The 12,735-nt window shown below is 40.0% G+C and overlaps 1 protein-coding gene across 1 annotated transcript in view; it reads left to right on the top strand.

Annotated features, from left to right (window-relative positions):
• LOC109922222 (rab GTPase-activating protein 1-like) overlaps positions 1 to 12,735 on the top strand; it is a 152,084-nt gene that overhangs the window by 51,499 nt on the left and 87,850 nt on the right. The window contains exon 5 of the mRNA XM_048602003.1: positions 8,597 to 8,771. Within this exon, the coding sequence (XP_048457960.1) occupies positions 8,597 to 8,771 (175 nt within the window). The remainder of the gene's footprint in view (positions 1 to 8,596; positions 8,772 to 12,735) is intronic.

Genomic DNA, 12,735 nt, shown 5'->3' with positions numbered 1-12,735 from the left:
ATGTTGTATGTTTCAATCAAATCGCCTCTTACTATCTGAACTCCAGTGGATACAAACCTAGCCTGTCTAACCTCTCTTCTATTCACAATCAACTCATTCCAAGTATTAGTCCAGTAAACCTGCTCTGAACTGCCTCCAATACATTTTCATCCTTCTTTAAAGTGACCAGTACTGTGCCCAGTACTCTAGATGTGGTCTCACCAATGCTGTGTAACTGAAGCTTAACCCTTTACATTTGTGTTCAATTCCCCTGCAATAAATAAGCGCATTCTATTTGCTTTCCCAATTACTTGTAGCTTTGTACTAACCTTTTGTAAACATCTGAGCTTTACAATCTCCCACCACAAAGGTAATATGCTTCCTTTTTATTCTTCCTGTCAAATGAAACAAAAATGATGTTCCCACATCATACTATACTTGCCTTTATTAGTCAGTGCATTGAGTATAGGAGTTGGGAGGTCACGTTGAGGCTGTACAGGACATTGGTTAGGCCACATTTGGAATACTGTGTGCAATTCCCTGCTATAGGAAGGATGTTGAGAAACTTGAAAAGGCTTTCAGAAAAGATTTACAAGGACATTTCCAGGGTTGGAGGGTTTGAGCTAGAGGGAGAGACTGAACAGGCTGGGGCTATTTTCCCTGGAGTGTCAGAGGCCAAGGGGTGACCTTATAAATCATATAAAATCATGAGGGGCATGGTTAGGGTAAGGTCTTCTCCCTGCGGTAGGGCAGTCAAAAACTAGAGAGCATAGCACTTAGAGCTCCTATCCCCCTCCCCAGTCCTGAAGAAGGGTCCTAACCCGAAATGTTGACTTTCCTGCTCTCAGATGCTGTCTGACGTGCTGTGTTCCTCCAGCTCCATATTTTATCAACTCCAAATTAATCTCCTTGTGGTTGGTAAGGAGCTTGGAGATTGATGCAGTTGTCATGGGTCATGGGGGTTCCAGTGACATAGGTAGGGCTGAGAATGACATTCTGTTGAGACAGTATGAGCACAGTAAGGGACTAAGCTAAAAAGCAGAGCCCCGAAGATGATGATCCCTGGATTATTACCTGAGCCATGAATAAGTTGGCATAAAGAAGATCAGAGAGTTGAATATGTGACAGATGTAGGAGCAAGTGCTTTCAATTCATGGGACACATATTTTGGGGAAACGGGGAGCTGTCCCATTGAGATAGCCTTCACTTGAATTGAGTTGTGATCAGTGTTCTGGTGAACCCTGATCAACACCAGTGTTGTAAAGAGAAGGCTTTAAACTAACTAGCATGGAGGAGCATTCACATGAGGAAATATTTAGAAAGTGAAAGAGAAAGTGCAAGGCAATAATGCAGGACGACCATGTAGGTATTGGTAACCAGAATGTGACCAGAGGGGACAGAACATGTAGGCATAAGAGTGTATTGACAAATAAGGTCAATGTAGGTGAATTTCAAAAAGGTTTTCAGAAACCTGTTTTTGAATTTCAGAATCATAGAATCAAACAGATGTTATTGTGCAGAAGAAGCCGCTCGGCCCATTGTGCCTGCACTGTTTCAATTACCTGGTTCCAATCTCCTGCCTTTTCCCTGTATCTCTGCACACATTTCTATTCAAATAATCATCTAATGTCTTCTTGAATGCCTCAGTTGAACTTGCTTCCACCATATTTTCAGGTAGTGTATTCCATGCTCTTAACTACTCACTGTGAATAAAGTTTTTTTTCTTACATCATCCTTTCTTCTTTTGCACTTTGCTTTAGATCTACATGCTCTCATTCTTCCGCCTTTTACAGGCAGGAACAGCTTCTCTCTATCTACTCTATCCAGCCTACTCATGATCTTGAAAACCTCAATCAAATCTTCTCTCAGCCTTCTCTCCAGGGAAAACAGTCCTAACTTCTTTGGTCTGTCCTTATCACTGAACTTTCTCATTCCCGAAACCATTTTTGTAAATTGCTTCTGCGCACTCTCCAGTGCATTCATATCCTTAGTGGTTAGCACTGCTGCCTCACAACACCAAGTACACAGGTTCGATTCCAGCCTTGGGCAACTGTCTGTGTGGAGTTTGCACATTCTCCCAGTGTCTGCGTGGGTTTCCTCCAGTTTCCTCCCACAGTCCAAAGATGTGCAGGTTAGGAGCATTGGCCATGCTAAATTGCCCACCGTGTCTAGGGTGGGAAATGCAGAGATAGGGTTGGGGGTCAGTCTGGGTGGGATGCTCCTTGGAGAGTCAGTGTGGACTTGATGGGCCAAATGGCATGCTTCCAAACTGTAGGGATCCTATTAATTTTCTATGAATTTAAAATGTGGCATGCACAACTGTACACAATACTTCAGCTCAGGTCAAGCAAGTGTCTTGTACAAGTTTAACATCATCTTCCTGCTCTTGCACTTTATATTCCTATTAATAAAGCTGAGAGCATCGTAAGCTTTATTAACTGCTCCCTTCGTCTGTACTCCCACCTTCAATGATCTGTGCACAAAATTGCACCCAAGTTCCTCTGCTTCCGCACCTCCTTTAGAATTGTACTGCCTATTTTGTATTATCTTTCAATGTTCTTCTGACCAAAGTGTATCACCTAACACTTCTCTTTATTGAACCTCATCTGCCACCCATCCACCCACTTAACTAACTTGCCAGTGTCCTTTTGGAGTTCCACATTGTCCTGTTCCCAGTTTGCAATTCTTCTAAGTTTAGTTTTATCTGCAAAGTTTGAATTTGTCCTTTGTGCATTAGGATCTATTTCATTGATATACATCAAAGGAAAAACAAGAGTCCCAATACTGACCCTGGGAAACTCCAGTACAAACCTTCCTGCAGCCTGAAAAATATCCATTGACCATTACTCTGTTTCCTATCACTCAGCCAATTTTGTATCCACGTAACCACCATCCCTTTTATATCATGACCTATAACATTCCTCAAGTCTTGCGTGACACATCAATAGCGTCATCCTAATCAAGCTTTTTTGTTTTTTTTATTCAAAAATATACTTTGTTCATAAAAATGATCTGTAAGTACATGCAAATATTCTAAATCAGTTCGGTACAGTCTTTGCAGGGAAACAAAACAAGCAGAACATTGGAATTTCGACATTACTCCGAGCTTCTTTACAGTTGTCAAAAAAAGCATTTTCTGTTTTCTATTAGGAAACTAGTCCTGTTCATTTTGAGGCACTGAGAGTGTCTGACAACTGATCGGACCCCCATTGTACTTTGGCTGAAAGCCTACATGGTGGTCTTTCCCCATTGCATCCCCAGCTTTATGCGTCCCTCAGCATGTAGTCCTGGGCCTTGGAATGTGCCTGTCTGCAACACTCATTCAGGGTCAACTCCTTGTTCTGGAAGACCAACAAGGTTCGGGCAGACCAAAGAGTGTCTTTCACTGAGTTGATGGTTCCCATGTTTGTATTGGTGTGCATCCTGGGGAACAGTATGTAGAGCGCAGAGTCCTGCATCACGGAGCTGCTCTGGATGAACCTCGACAAAATCCACTGCATGACTCTCCAGACTTTTTTTGCAAAGGCACACTCCAGAAGGAGATGTGTGGCAGTCTCATCACCAGTGCAGCCTCTTCGAGGCCAGCATGGGTGACAGAGTCCAGACGTACGTGAAAGATCTCACTGATAGTGCTGTTCTCACCACCAGTCAAGTGATGTCTCGGTGCATGTTGGAAAGTTGTGGTGATGAGGCATTCTGCCAAATGACTTTGACAGTCTGCTCAGGGAACTATGTGACAGGACCCACCCTCTCCTTTTCCTGCAGGGTATCGAAGACGCTGTGTGCTGACCACTTCCTGATGGACTTGTGGTCAAAAGTGCTTTTCTTTGCACACTTTTCCATGAAGGGCAGGTGATATGGAACAGTCCAACTACTTGCAGTGCTCCACGACACTGAGGCCAGACCCATCCTCTGCAACACCAGGGACAGGTAAAACCTGGTACACAGTAACACTTGGTGTTTGCGTGCCAAGGATCTACGCACAGCTTGATGCAGCTGCACACAAAAGTGGCCGTTAGGAAGAGGATGGCATTGGGGTGCATTCTCCCCCCTCCACCTCTTTATCCAGTCTCTCTCCCCACAGCACCCCCCACCCCCAATCCAGTTTTGTACATTATGTCCCTGTGGTCACACTCCATCTTTAACTCCAGATGAAATGGAAGATGATTTGTGTGGCTGCTATGGCATTAGTTCTTCAAAATGCTTCATGTTCGTTAAATATGATTTCCCCTTTAGAAATCTAGGCTGATTCTTTCTAATGAGCCCATTTTTTCCGTGTGAATACTAATCCTATCCCAAATAATTGTTTCAATAAGTTGCGCCAAAGTTAAACTGACGAGTATAATTGCTAGAATTATCCTTACAAGGCGATCTTGCACAAGGCCAAAGTGTTTGCAATCCTCCAGTCTACTGGCACCTTCCCTGAATCTAGGGAAGATTGAAAGATTGTGGCCGGTGCCCCTGCAATTTCTAACCTCACTTTTTTTCAAATCCTTGGATGCATCTCATCCCAACCCGGTGCCTTGTCATCTTTTGAGTGTCAACAGTCTATCTAAAACTTCTTCCTTATTGATTTTGAAAACTTCTGGTGACACTGATGTCTCCTCTGATGCCGCTGTGACCTGGGCAGCAGCAGCATTTTTTTTTAGAAGGACAGGTGCAAAATATTCGTTTACACCTTAGCTATGCCCTGCCTCCACTTGTAAATCTCCTTTTGGTCTCTGGCCCTATTTCTCCGTTAACCATTCTCTTACTGTTTATATGCCTACAAAAGACAGTATTTCCCTTTATGTTAGCTGCTAGTCTTTTCTCATAGTTCCTCTTTGTTTCTCTTATTTGTCTTTTCACTTACCCCACTTTCCCTAAACACAAACCTTCAGTATTCCTGTCGATCTGACTGGTCAAAATATTCATAACAAACGAATGGTGGGGTGTGCAGGGATCTGCACTGGAGCTTCAAATGTTTGCAATCTATGTAAATAACTTTGGTGAAGGGACAGGCAGCAATGTAGCCAAATTTCCTGACGATATGAAAAAAAGGTTAGGGTGAAGGAGATAGATTAAGTCAGTATAACATGAAAAATGTAAAAGAACACTAGGAAGCTCAGAGGAACAGAGGTATCTTGGGGTGCTTGTCTACAGATTCCTGAAGATGGCAGGACATGTTAATAAAGCAGTACAGGATTCTTGCCTTTATCAGTCGAGGCATAGATTATAAGAGCATGGTGACCTCTTATGATGCATGCACCAGGATAACAGGTTTCTTTGTACTGCAGCATTCTGCAGTCTCTCTCAGTTTAAGCATTATAAGACCATAAAACCATAAGACACAGAAGCAGAACTGGACCATTCAGTCCATAGCGTCTGCTCCGGCATTTAATGAGATCATAGATATTCTGCTTTTCTATTCCTGCTAAAGTCACAGAATCAGATAGTGCACATGTTGGAGCTGTACAGAACTTTGGTTAGGCCACAGTTTGAGTACTGTATGCAGTTTTCTGGTCACCACACTGTAGGAAAGATGTGATTGCAAAGGAGGTGTTACCTGGGATGGAGTATTTCAATTATGAAAAGAGACCGGATAAGCTTGGGTTAGGGTTGGCTCATGTTATTTACTGTAGAGCGGAGAACTTTGAGGGATGACCTGATAGAGTTGTATAAGGGAATGAAGGGCATGGACAGGGTGGATTGAAAGCAGCTGTTCCCCTAAGTTGAAGGGTCATTAGGAAGAGGATATAATTTTAGTGTGAAAGTCAGGTAGTTTAGAGGTGACTTGAAGGAAAGCTTTTTCATCCAGTGGGTGATGGGGATCTGGACTGCACTGTCTGGGAGGAGCGTGAGGCAGGTGACCTCACAAGCTTAAAAATTGTACTTGGTCAGCCTTTGAAATGTCGTATAATTCAAGGCTATGGGCCAAGTGCTGGACAGTAGATTTAGCGTATTTTTGGTAGTACAGACTCAGTGAACTGAGGGGCCTCTTCCGTATACTGTATGATACTGTGAGTTTAGCAGGAATAGAAAAGCAGAAATCCATGATAACATTAAATGTCGGAGCAGACGCGATGGACTAAATGGCCCAGTTCTGTTTCTGTGTCTTGTGGCTTTATGGTCTTATAATGTTTAAATTGAGAGAAACTGCAGAATGCTGCAGTACAAAGAAACTTGTTATTCTGGTGCATGTATCATAAGAGGTCACCATGCAGGTAGGGTAAGTAATTAGGAAGTGTTACAAGTGTCAAATTCATGGTTCACGTGTTTTAATATATAACTTCATTTTAGAAATGAAAGTTTCAACTGGAGAAAATTGGGGTGAATGCAATGAGGGCAGTTTTGTGTTATTTGCATATATTTAGCCATGTTGGCTTAAGCAATTAACAGGCAAGGTTGAAAGGCAAGATCATAAAACAGGAGATGCAGATATTGAAGCAACGTATCTGTATGTGGACTTTCAGTGGGGACATGATGTCTGCAATCCTTATTATAAGGGCAGTCCAGAGAGATGTTTTTGTTTTGGGAGCTAAGACTAAATTACTTTAAAGCGTTAAATTAATTTAATCCAGAAGTTTGTAAAGTTCATCAAAGAAGGTGTTTTGTCTATAGGATACTTAATCTAAAGGTCAATTTGAGGTCATCCCTAGAGTAAGTTGCATTGTCATGGAATTAGGTAGAGCTTAGGAAAGTTCCCTGGTTTCGCTTTATCTAGGTGTTTGCTGAGGGTGTTGCAGCTTTGACCTGGTGTGGTTTCCAGCCAACGAAGAGGCAGCCAAAGTAAATGCTTATTTCCAACCTGCATTATAAGAAGCTCAAAAAACTGTCTTGATTTGCCAAGTATGTTGCTGATGGGAGTTGATTCAAGTTTCAATTTGTGAACAAACAGGCTGGATGTTTGAAGCTTTTAATTTGAAGCTCGTAGGAGAATCTACAGTCGGCCCTACTGAGTGTTGCGTCAGAAGAAATCAATTCTTAGAGTTAGCTGGAAAGTAGTGAGAAAGCAAGCAGAACAAGGGGCTGAGGCATCCATAGTCAAGAGGTAGTAAATGAAAGTCTTATCTCTGAGAATAGCTGAAACTGAGGGGCATATACTCATTGGAATTTAGAAGAATGTGTGGTAATCTTATTGAAATAATCATTATAATTTTATAATATTCTGAGGAGACTTGTCAGGGTAGATATTAATGTTTATTCTTGGAGGGGTGGGGCGTGTCTTCAGCTAGGGGTTATAATTTCAAAATAAAGACTCTTCCATTAAAGATTGAAATGAGGAATTTCTTCTTGCTGAGAGTTGTTAAATTTTGAAGTTCCCTTTCCACAGAATCATGGAGGTTGTGCCATGAATGTATTCAAGGTTGAGTTTGTCAAATTTTGGTGGTCATTGGGGTCAGGGATTCTGAGGTGGATAGGGAAGTGAAGCTCAGATCTCAGTTCTATCAGTCATGATAAATGGTAGAACAGCTTCAAGGGCTGAATAGTCTACTCCTCCTATTTCTTATTTTAACCACATTGCTGAGGGTGCAGATCAGATAAGGATGGGAGATTTCCTTCCCTAAATGACAATAGCGAACCAGTTGGATACATATGACAAATTTAGTAATTTTATGGTGATGGTTAAAAACATTAGCTTTTCATTCTTGTTCTTTTCATATATCCAGTTCACTTTTGAAAATTATGATTGAATCTGCCAATAAATCATGGTTTACAGCAGTATTATGGTATTTCACTGGAATAGTCAGCTGACATGAATTCAGATCATACCATGGCAGTTGGGAATTTATTTAAATTAATCCGGAATTCTCAGCTAATGTCAGTAATGATGACTATGAAATTGTCATTTAAATCAAGACCTTTTGGGCAGTGCATTCCAAATCATCATAAATTGTTGTAAAGTATATTTTTTAACCTTCTGATATCTGCTGGTTAGTTTAAATCCATGTCCTCTGGTTACCTTTTGATTCATTCATTGAATGTGGGCATTGTGCTCATGAGAAGGTGGTGATGAGCTGCCTTTGTGAATTGCTGTACTCACTGTTATTGGGAAGGCAGTTCCAGGTATTTACCCCAGTACGGTGTCCGTCTGGTGAATGGAAACAGTTTCTATTTATTTATGCATAAGCAGGCTTCTTAATTTTGAACACCTATGAAATTTGACCATGGAGAATCAGCCCATGCAACTGAAATATCATGCTAATAAATGATCTCTAAGGCCTCCTGATCCATCTACCCTAAACTAAGATGCCCTAAAGCTTTGTTTTCTTTACTATGTTAGAAGGCAAGACTCATTTTAATAAGAATACTAATGTCAAAAAAGAATGCTTGAAAACAAGAAATTTGAGGACTGAGTGAAGTGTAAGGGGCGTAGGACTAACTTGATGCTCTTTCAAAGAGCTAGCACAGGCATGATGACCTGTTAAACTATTGTAAGATTCTATCATTCTACAGAATATACTGTTTAATTAGGCACCATGCAAACTGTTGCAAATTAGAATAAATGCTTCTTTTTTGTAAACAGGCAAAGTCAGTCTTCCCCAGTAGAGACTAATTGATGTCATGTCTGGAATCTTCACACTTCAAATTTGTTCACTGAGTTCTACATTCCTATTTTTTTTGTTTTCTACTTCAGGATAATAGACCAGACTACGACCACTGAGATAGCTGCGTTTCCAATATATACAGTGTTATTCTGTGTCCGAGGTGTTAATGGGACTGCAGAAAGTAATTGCTTTGCATTTACTGAAAGTTACTGCAGTACAGATGAGTTCCAACTTCACGTGTTCTGCTGTGAGATCAAAGAAGCAGTAAGTACTGTATTTTAACCTTTCAATTTTGGCTTTCAAAATAAATATTGGTGCAATGCAATGTAAAAAAAAAAGAAACTTCAATTGTTTGTTATTTCTTTTACTTAAATCTACTGACATGTTTTGCGTAAAATAATTAGAGGAACAGAGGTACTGAATTTATAAAACTCCCTGTCACTTCTCTCAGAGTAATGTCAAAGTACAGTCACATGCAATAAATTACTTTGACGTACTATTTATGAGTACACCTGCATGAAGTACACCATCAGATTATAGCTTAAACTATAAACTGCTAAAAAGATTAACAGCAGTTAGATAAGTAGCAAAGATGAATATCAGAATTACAGTAATATATAGATTTGGCTATTCCTCAAGTATTGGAAATAATTATTATATTGCCTGATAAAACCTTTTTTTGGAGATTTGGTGCATGACCTACCATGGAGTTGTCACCTGAGCTCCTACCTCCCTTGTCCCACTCTGATAAATGGCAGAGAATTTGAGAATTGTGTCCAAAGAATGCTGGAAACAAGACTGGTTAGGATGAATCAGGTGCAGTGAAGCCTTCGGCGGAATTGCATCTGCATCAGGCAATGACTAGCACAAAATTTTCCTTCCTGAATAAAAGCCGTCTTTGTTAAAACAAAAAATGTTGTTGCAAGTAGTAAGATTGAGCTATTTGACTGATCACCTTGCTGATCTGTGTTTGCTCAGTTGGGGTATTGGGTAGTCAAGCTGTTAAAACCTGAGGCTGAGATTCCAAGTAAGTGAACAGATGGCAATCAGAGTGACTGTAGAGTTAACAAGCATTAGGTTATTAAAGCTACTATTTACTTAAGTCCAGTAGCCTGCAGATATATCAAATGTGAATGTAATTTCTATAGACCTTGGAAGAATAATCTGCTGGATTTTTTTTGCAGGACCTAACATTTAACATTTCCAGTCTCTGGATATTTGTTATAACATATAGTTCGATCATTAGAATTGTTTCTGAAAAACCTCATTTGTTATACGCCCCCATTGCTGCATCTTTATAAATACCACATCCTTTCAACTAGTTCCAGTTCTTTTTCTCATATGTACTAGCCATGCCTTGCCTTCAATGTCCCACAGGAAAATATTCTCTCTTTTTCTCTCTGATTCTCTTCAATTTTGCTATTTTGAGAAGTTTTGTGTTTTTGAGTTTGCTGTCTTTGTATTGACATCAGCTTTGCCTTGCTCTAATGGTAAGTAATTGCGCAGAGAACTTCCTCCTCTGTTAACTTCACACCTGCCAATTTAAATGTGGTCTTTGAGCAACAGTTGTAATAATTATTTTATACCTTTTAATTTTGACAATTTTGAGGAATGTGACGCTGCTTGTTCATTCAGCATGGTATGTTAGAAATTCTCAAATGCTGGAAGAACATGCTTGAGAACAGAATGGTTTGTTTTAAAATGTTTAGATGTGAGCTTGTTTAGTTGGGCTCTTGATATGATTCCAGAAGAGACCAAGGCCAGTACGAACTAGATTTTTTTCAGCAGACTTAAAGAAAATACAAAGAAAACTGGAAAATCAGAAATAAAATTAGAAAGTGTTGGAGAAACTCAGCAGGTTTGACTGCATCTGTGGAGAGAACAAAGTTGACCGGAATGATTTCTCCTCAGAATTTTGGTACTCCGAAGAAAAATCATTCTGGGCTCAAAACATTAACTCTGTTTCTTTCTCTGCAGATGCTGCCAGACCTGCTGAGTTTCTGCACTTTCTGTCCTTATTTAAGATCTCCGGCATCCGCAGTAGTTTGTTTCTACTTTAACAGAATACCAGAAAATAAGAGGAGAAATTTAAAAAGAACTAAAGAATACAAAGTGTTAAGAACTGTGGAGAGGAATATGAAAACTAACTTGCAATAAAATCTGACAGCAACTTTTTAATGTAATTATAAGGGGAGGAGAAACCAAGCTGTTGGTCTCTGAAAGATGATTCTGTAATCGATTAGAAGGAAATGGCAGACTTGTTTTTGTTGTTGTTTAGTGAATGTAAATCCTTGGAGCCAAGTAGCTGCCATCTAATTTAAGGTGGTTAGTCTGCTTCTTCGTTTGTCATGAGACCACTCCTCGGTAATATGCAGCATTGTTTGTGTCTCTCCACAAGTGTGTAAGGGATTTGTACTGGTCGTTGGCTTTGCAGGTGCCCTGGCTTGTCCTGAACCTGTTTAATAAGAACCATTCACATTGTCAAAGTTCAGAGCCTGCCATTCAGTGCATTGGGATTGTCACAAGGTACTTGTTTGTGACTTTTTATGCTTCTCATTCCTTGATCAAAAGGAGTTTACTGGTAGATCTTGCTCGGGGAGGGTGCTCCATATGGAGCACTGAGACGGAAGATGAGCAGTAGATGGTTGAACAGGTCATCATAGAGCGAGTAAGTGGGGTGCAGCATAGGTGGTTTCAACTTGTGGGTTTTCGTCAGTCAGGGAAAGTGTGAGAGAGGGGGATGGGTGTTGAGTGGAAGGTTCCAGTTGCATTGAATTGAATGTTAACATGGTGTGAATGTGTATGATAACCTTTGCTAGACAGTACTGTGCTGCGGAATATGATGGGGCAGTTACTGAGTTCTGGACTGTATGAGCCTATGTAAATCAGTGCCTCTTGTAGATTTGCAAGATTTGTGTTCTGTCTTCGCAAGTAGAAGAGAACAAGATACCAGCAGTACAAGGGAACCGAAATATTAATCAAAGATTGGAACTTACTTTATCTAATACGAGAAATAAAAACTTGCATTGGAGCAAATGAGTCTGAACGTAACCCAGGGGTCACCAATATGTCGATCATGCTTGCCAAATGCCATTGAGTAGCTGGCACTAAAATTTGTAGAGATAATCAATAGATTACAAGATTTAGATCATATAATCAGGTCATACAATGAGGTAGCTGGTTGCGTGCTGCAGCAGGGCAATTAAAGTCACTTTTGTACATGGCCTTTTAAATTTAAATTGATAATGTGGATTGCAGGTAGCCTTGCCAGTTGCAGTTAACTATTTAGTGGCAGTACTACAGGAGCTCTTCATTTTAACATTGACTCCATCAGAGTTGCTCTGTCAATACATACACTGGATTACACAGCATTGGTGGGCAAACTGCATGGTTGGAATTCCCAATGAAATGAAGGTGAAGATAAATTTTCATTCACTTTAAATATATGTTTTTATATAACATCATTTACAATAATTGTACTTTATATATTTCCTTATCAATTTATATAAATCTGGACTTCACTGCTTCTAAGAGCAGTACAGGAAGAAACCCTCATAACATGAAAGAAATATTTAGAAGTTCACTTGCAATCCCAAGGCATACAAGGCTATGGGCCAAGTGCTGGAAAATGGGATTACAATAGTTAGGTATTTGTTTTTATTTGGCACAAACTTGATGGGCTGAAGGACCATCTCTGTGCTGTACACCTCTGACACTAAGTGGCTTTGATTAAGAAAAAGGTTTGCCACCCATGAGATAGACATATCTTCCTTAGTGTGTTAAAAGAAGTAGGTGAGAAAATTGTAGGTATTTTTATAATCTGTCAAATATTTCTTCGTTCAGGAATTAAACAATTTGATTGGAATATTGTAAATGTATCCCTTGTTAATCAGTGGGGTGACAAATGTTTGTTTTGTGGTTCAGAACTTGAATCTTGCTGAAAAAGGAAAATTTTGTGGAAGTGTTTTCTCTTGCATGTATCAGGGCACTTCCCAAGAAACTCTAATCAAGGGGAATGTCTATATTTATACAGTGTGAGGTGTTATGGACCAGACCAGACCCGTTCAAAATAGTCTAAGAAGGTAGTCTAGAACCTAACTTTTCTTCTTTTAAAGGTAGATGTGAAGTGCCGTGTTCCAGATGCAATGCAACTGTTCAAACTACTTAACGTTAAGTAAAACACAATTTATTTAAACATCATAGTTAAAATACAAGCAAAAGAAAGAGG

This window comes from Rhincodon typus, chromosome 10 (assembly GCF_021869965.1).
Source record: "Rhincodon typus isolate 14 chromosome 10, sRhiTyp1.1, whole genome shotgun sequence".
In the NCBI taxonomy this organism is placed as follows: domain Eukaryota; kingdom Metazoa; phylum Chordata; class Chondrichthyes; order Orectolobiformes; family Rhincodontidae; genus Rhincodon; species Rhincodon typus.
Note: the sequence above shows the minus strand (reverse complement) of the source record. Positions and strands in the feature narration are given on the sequence as shown.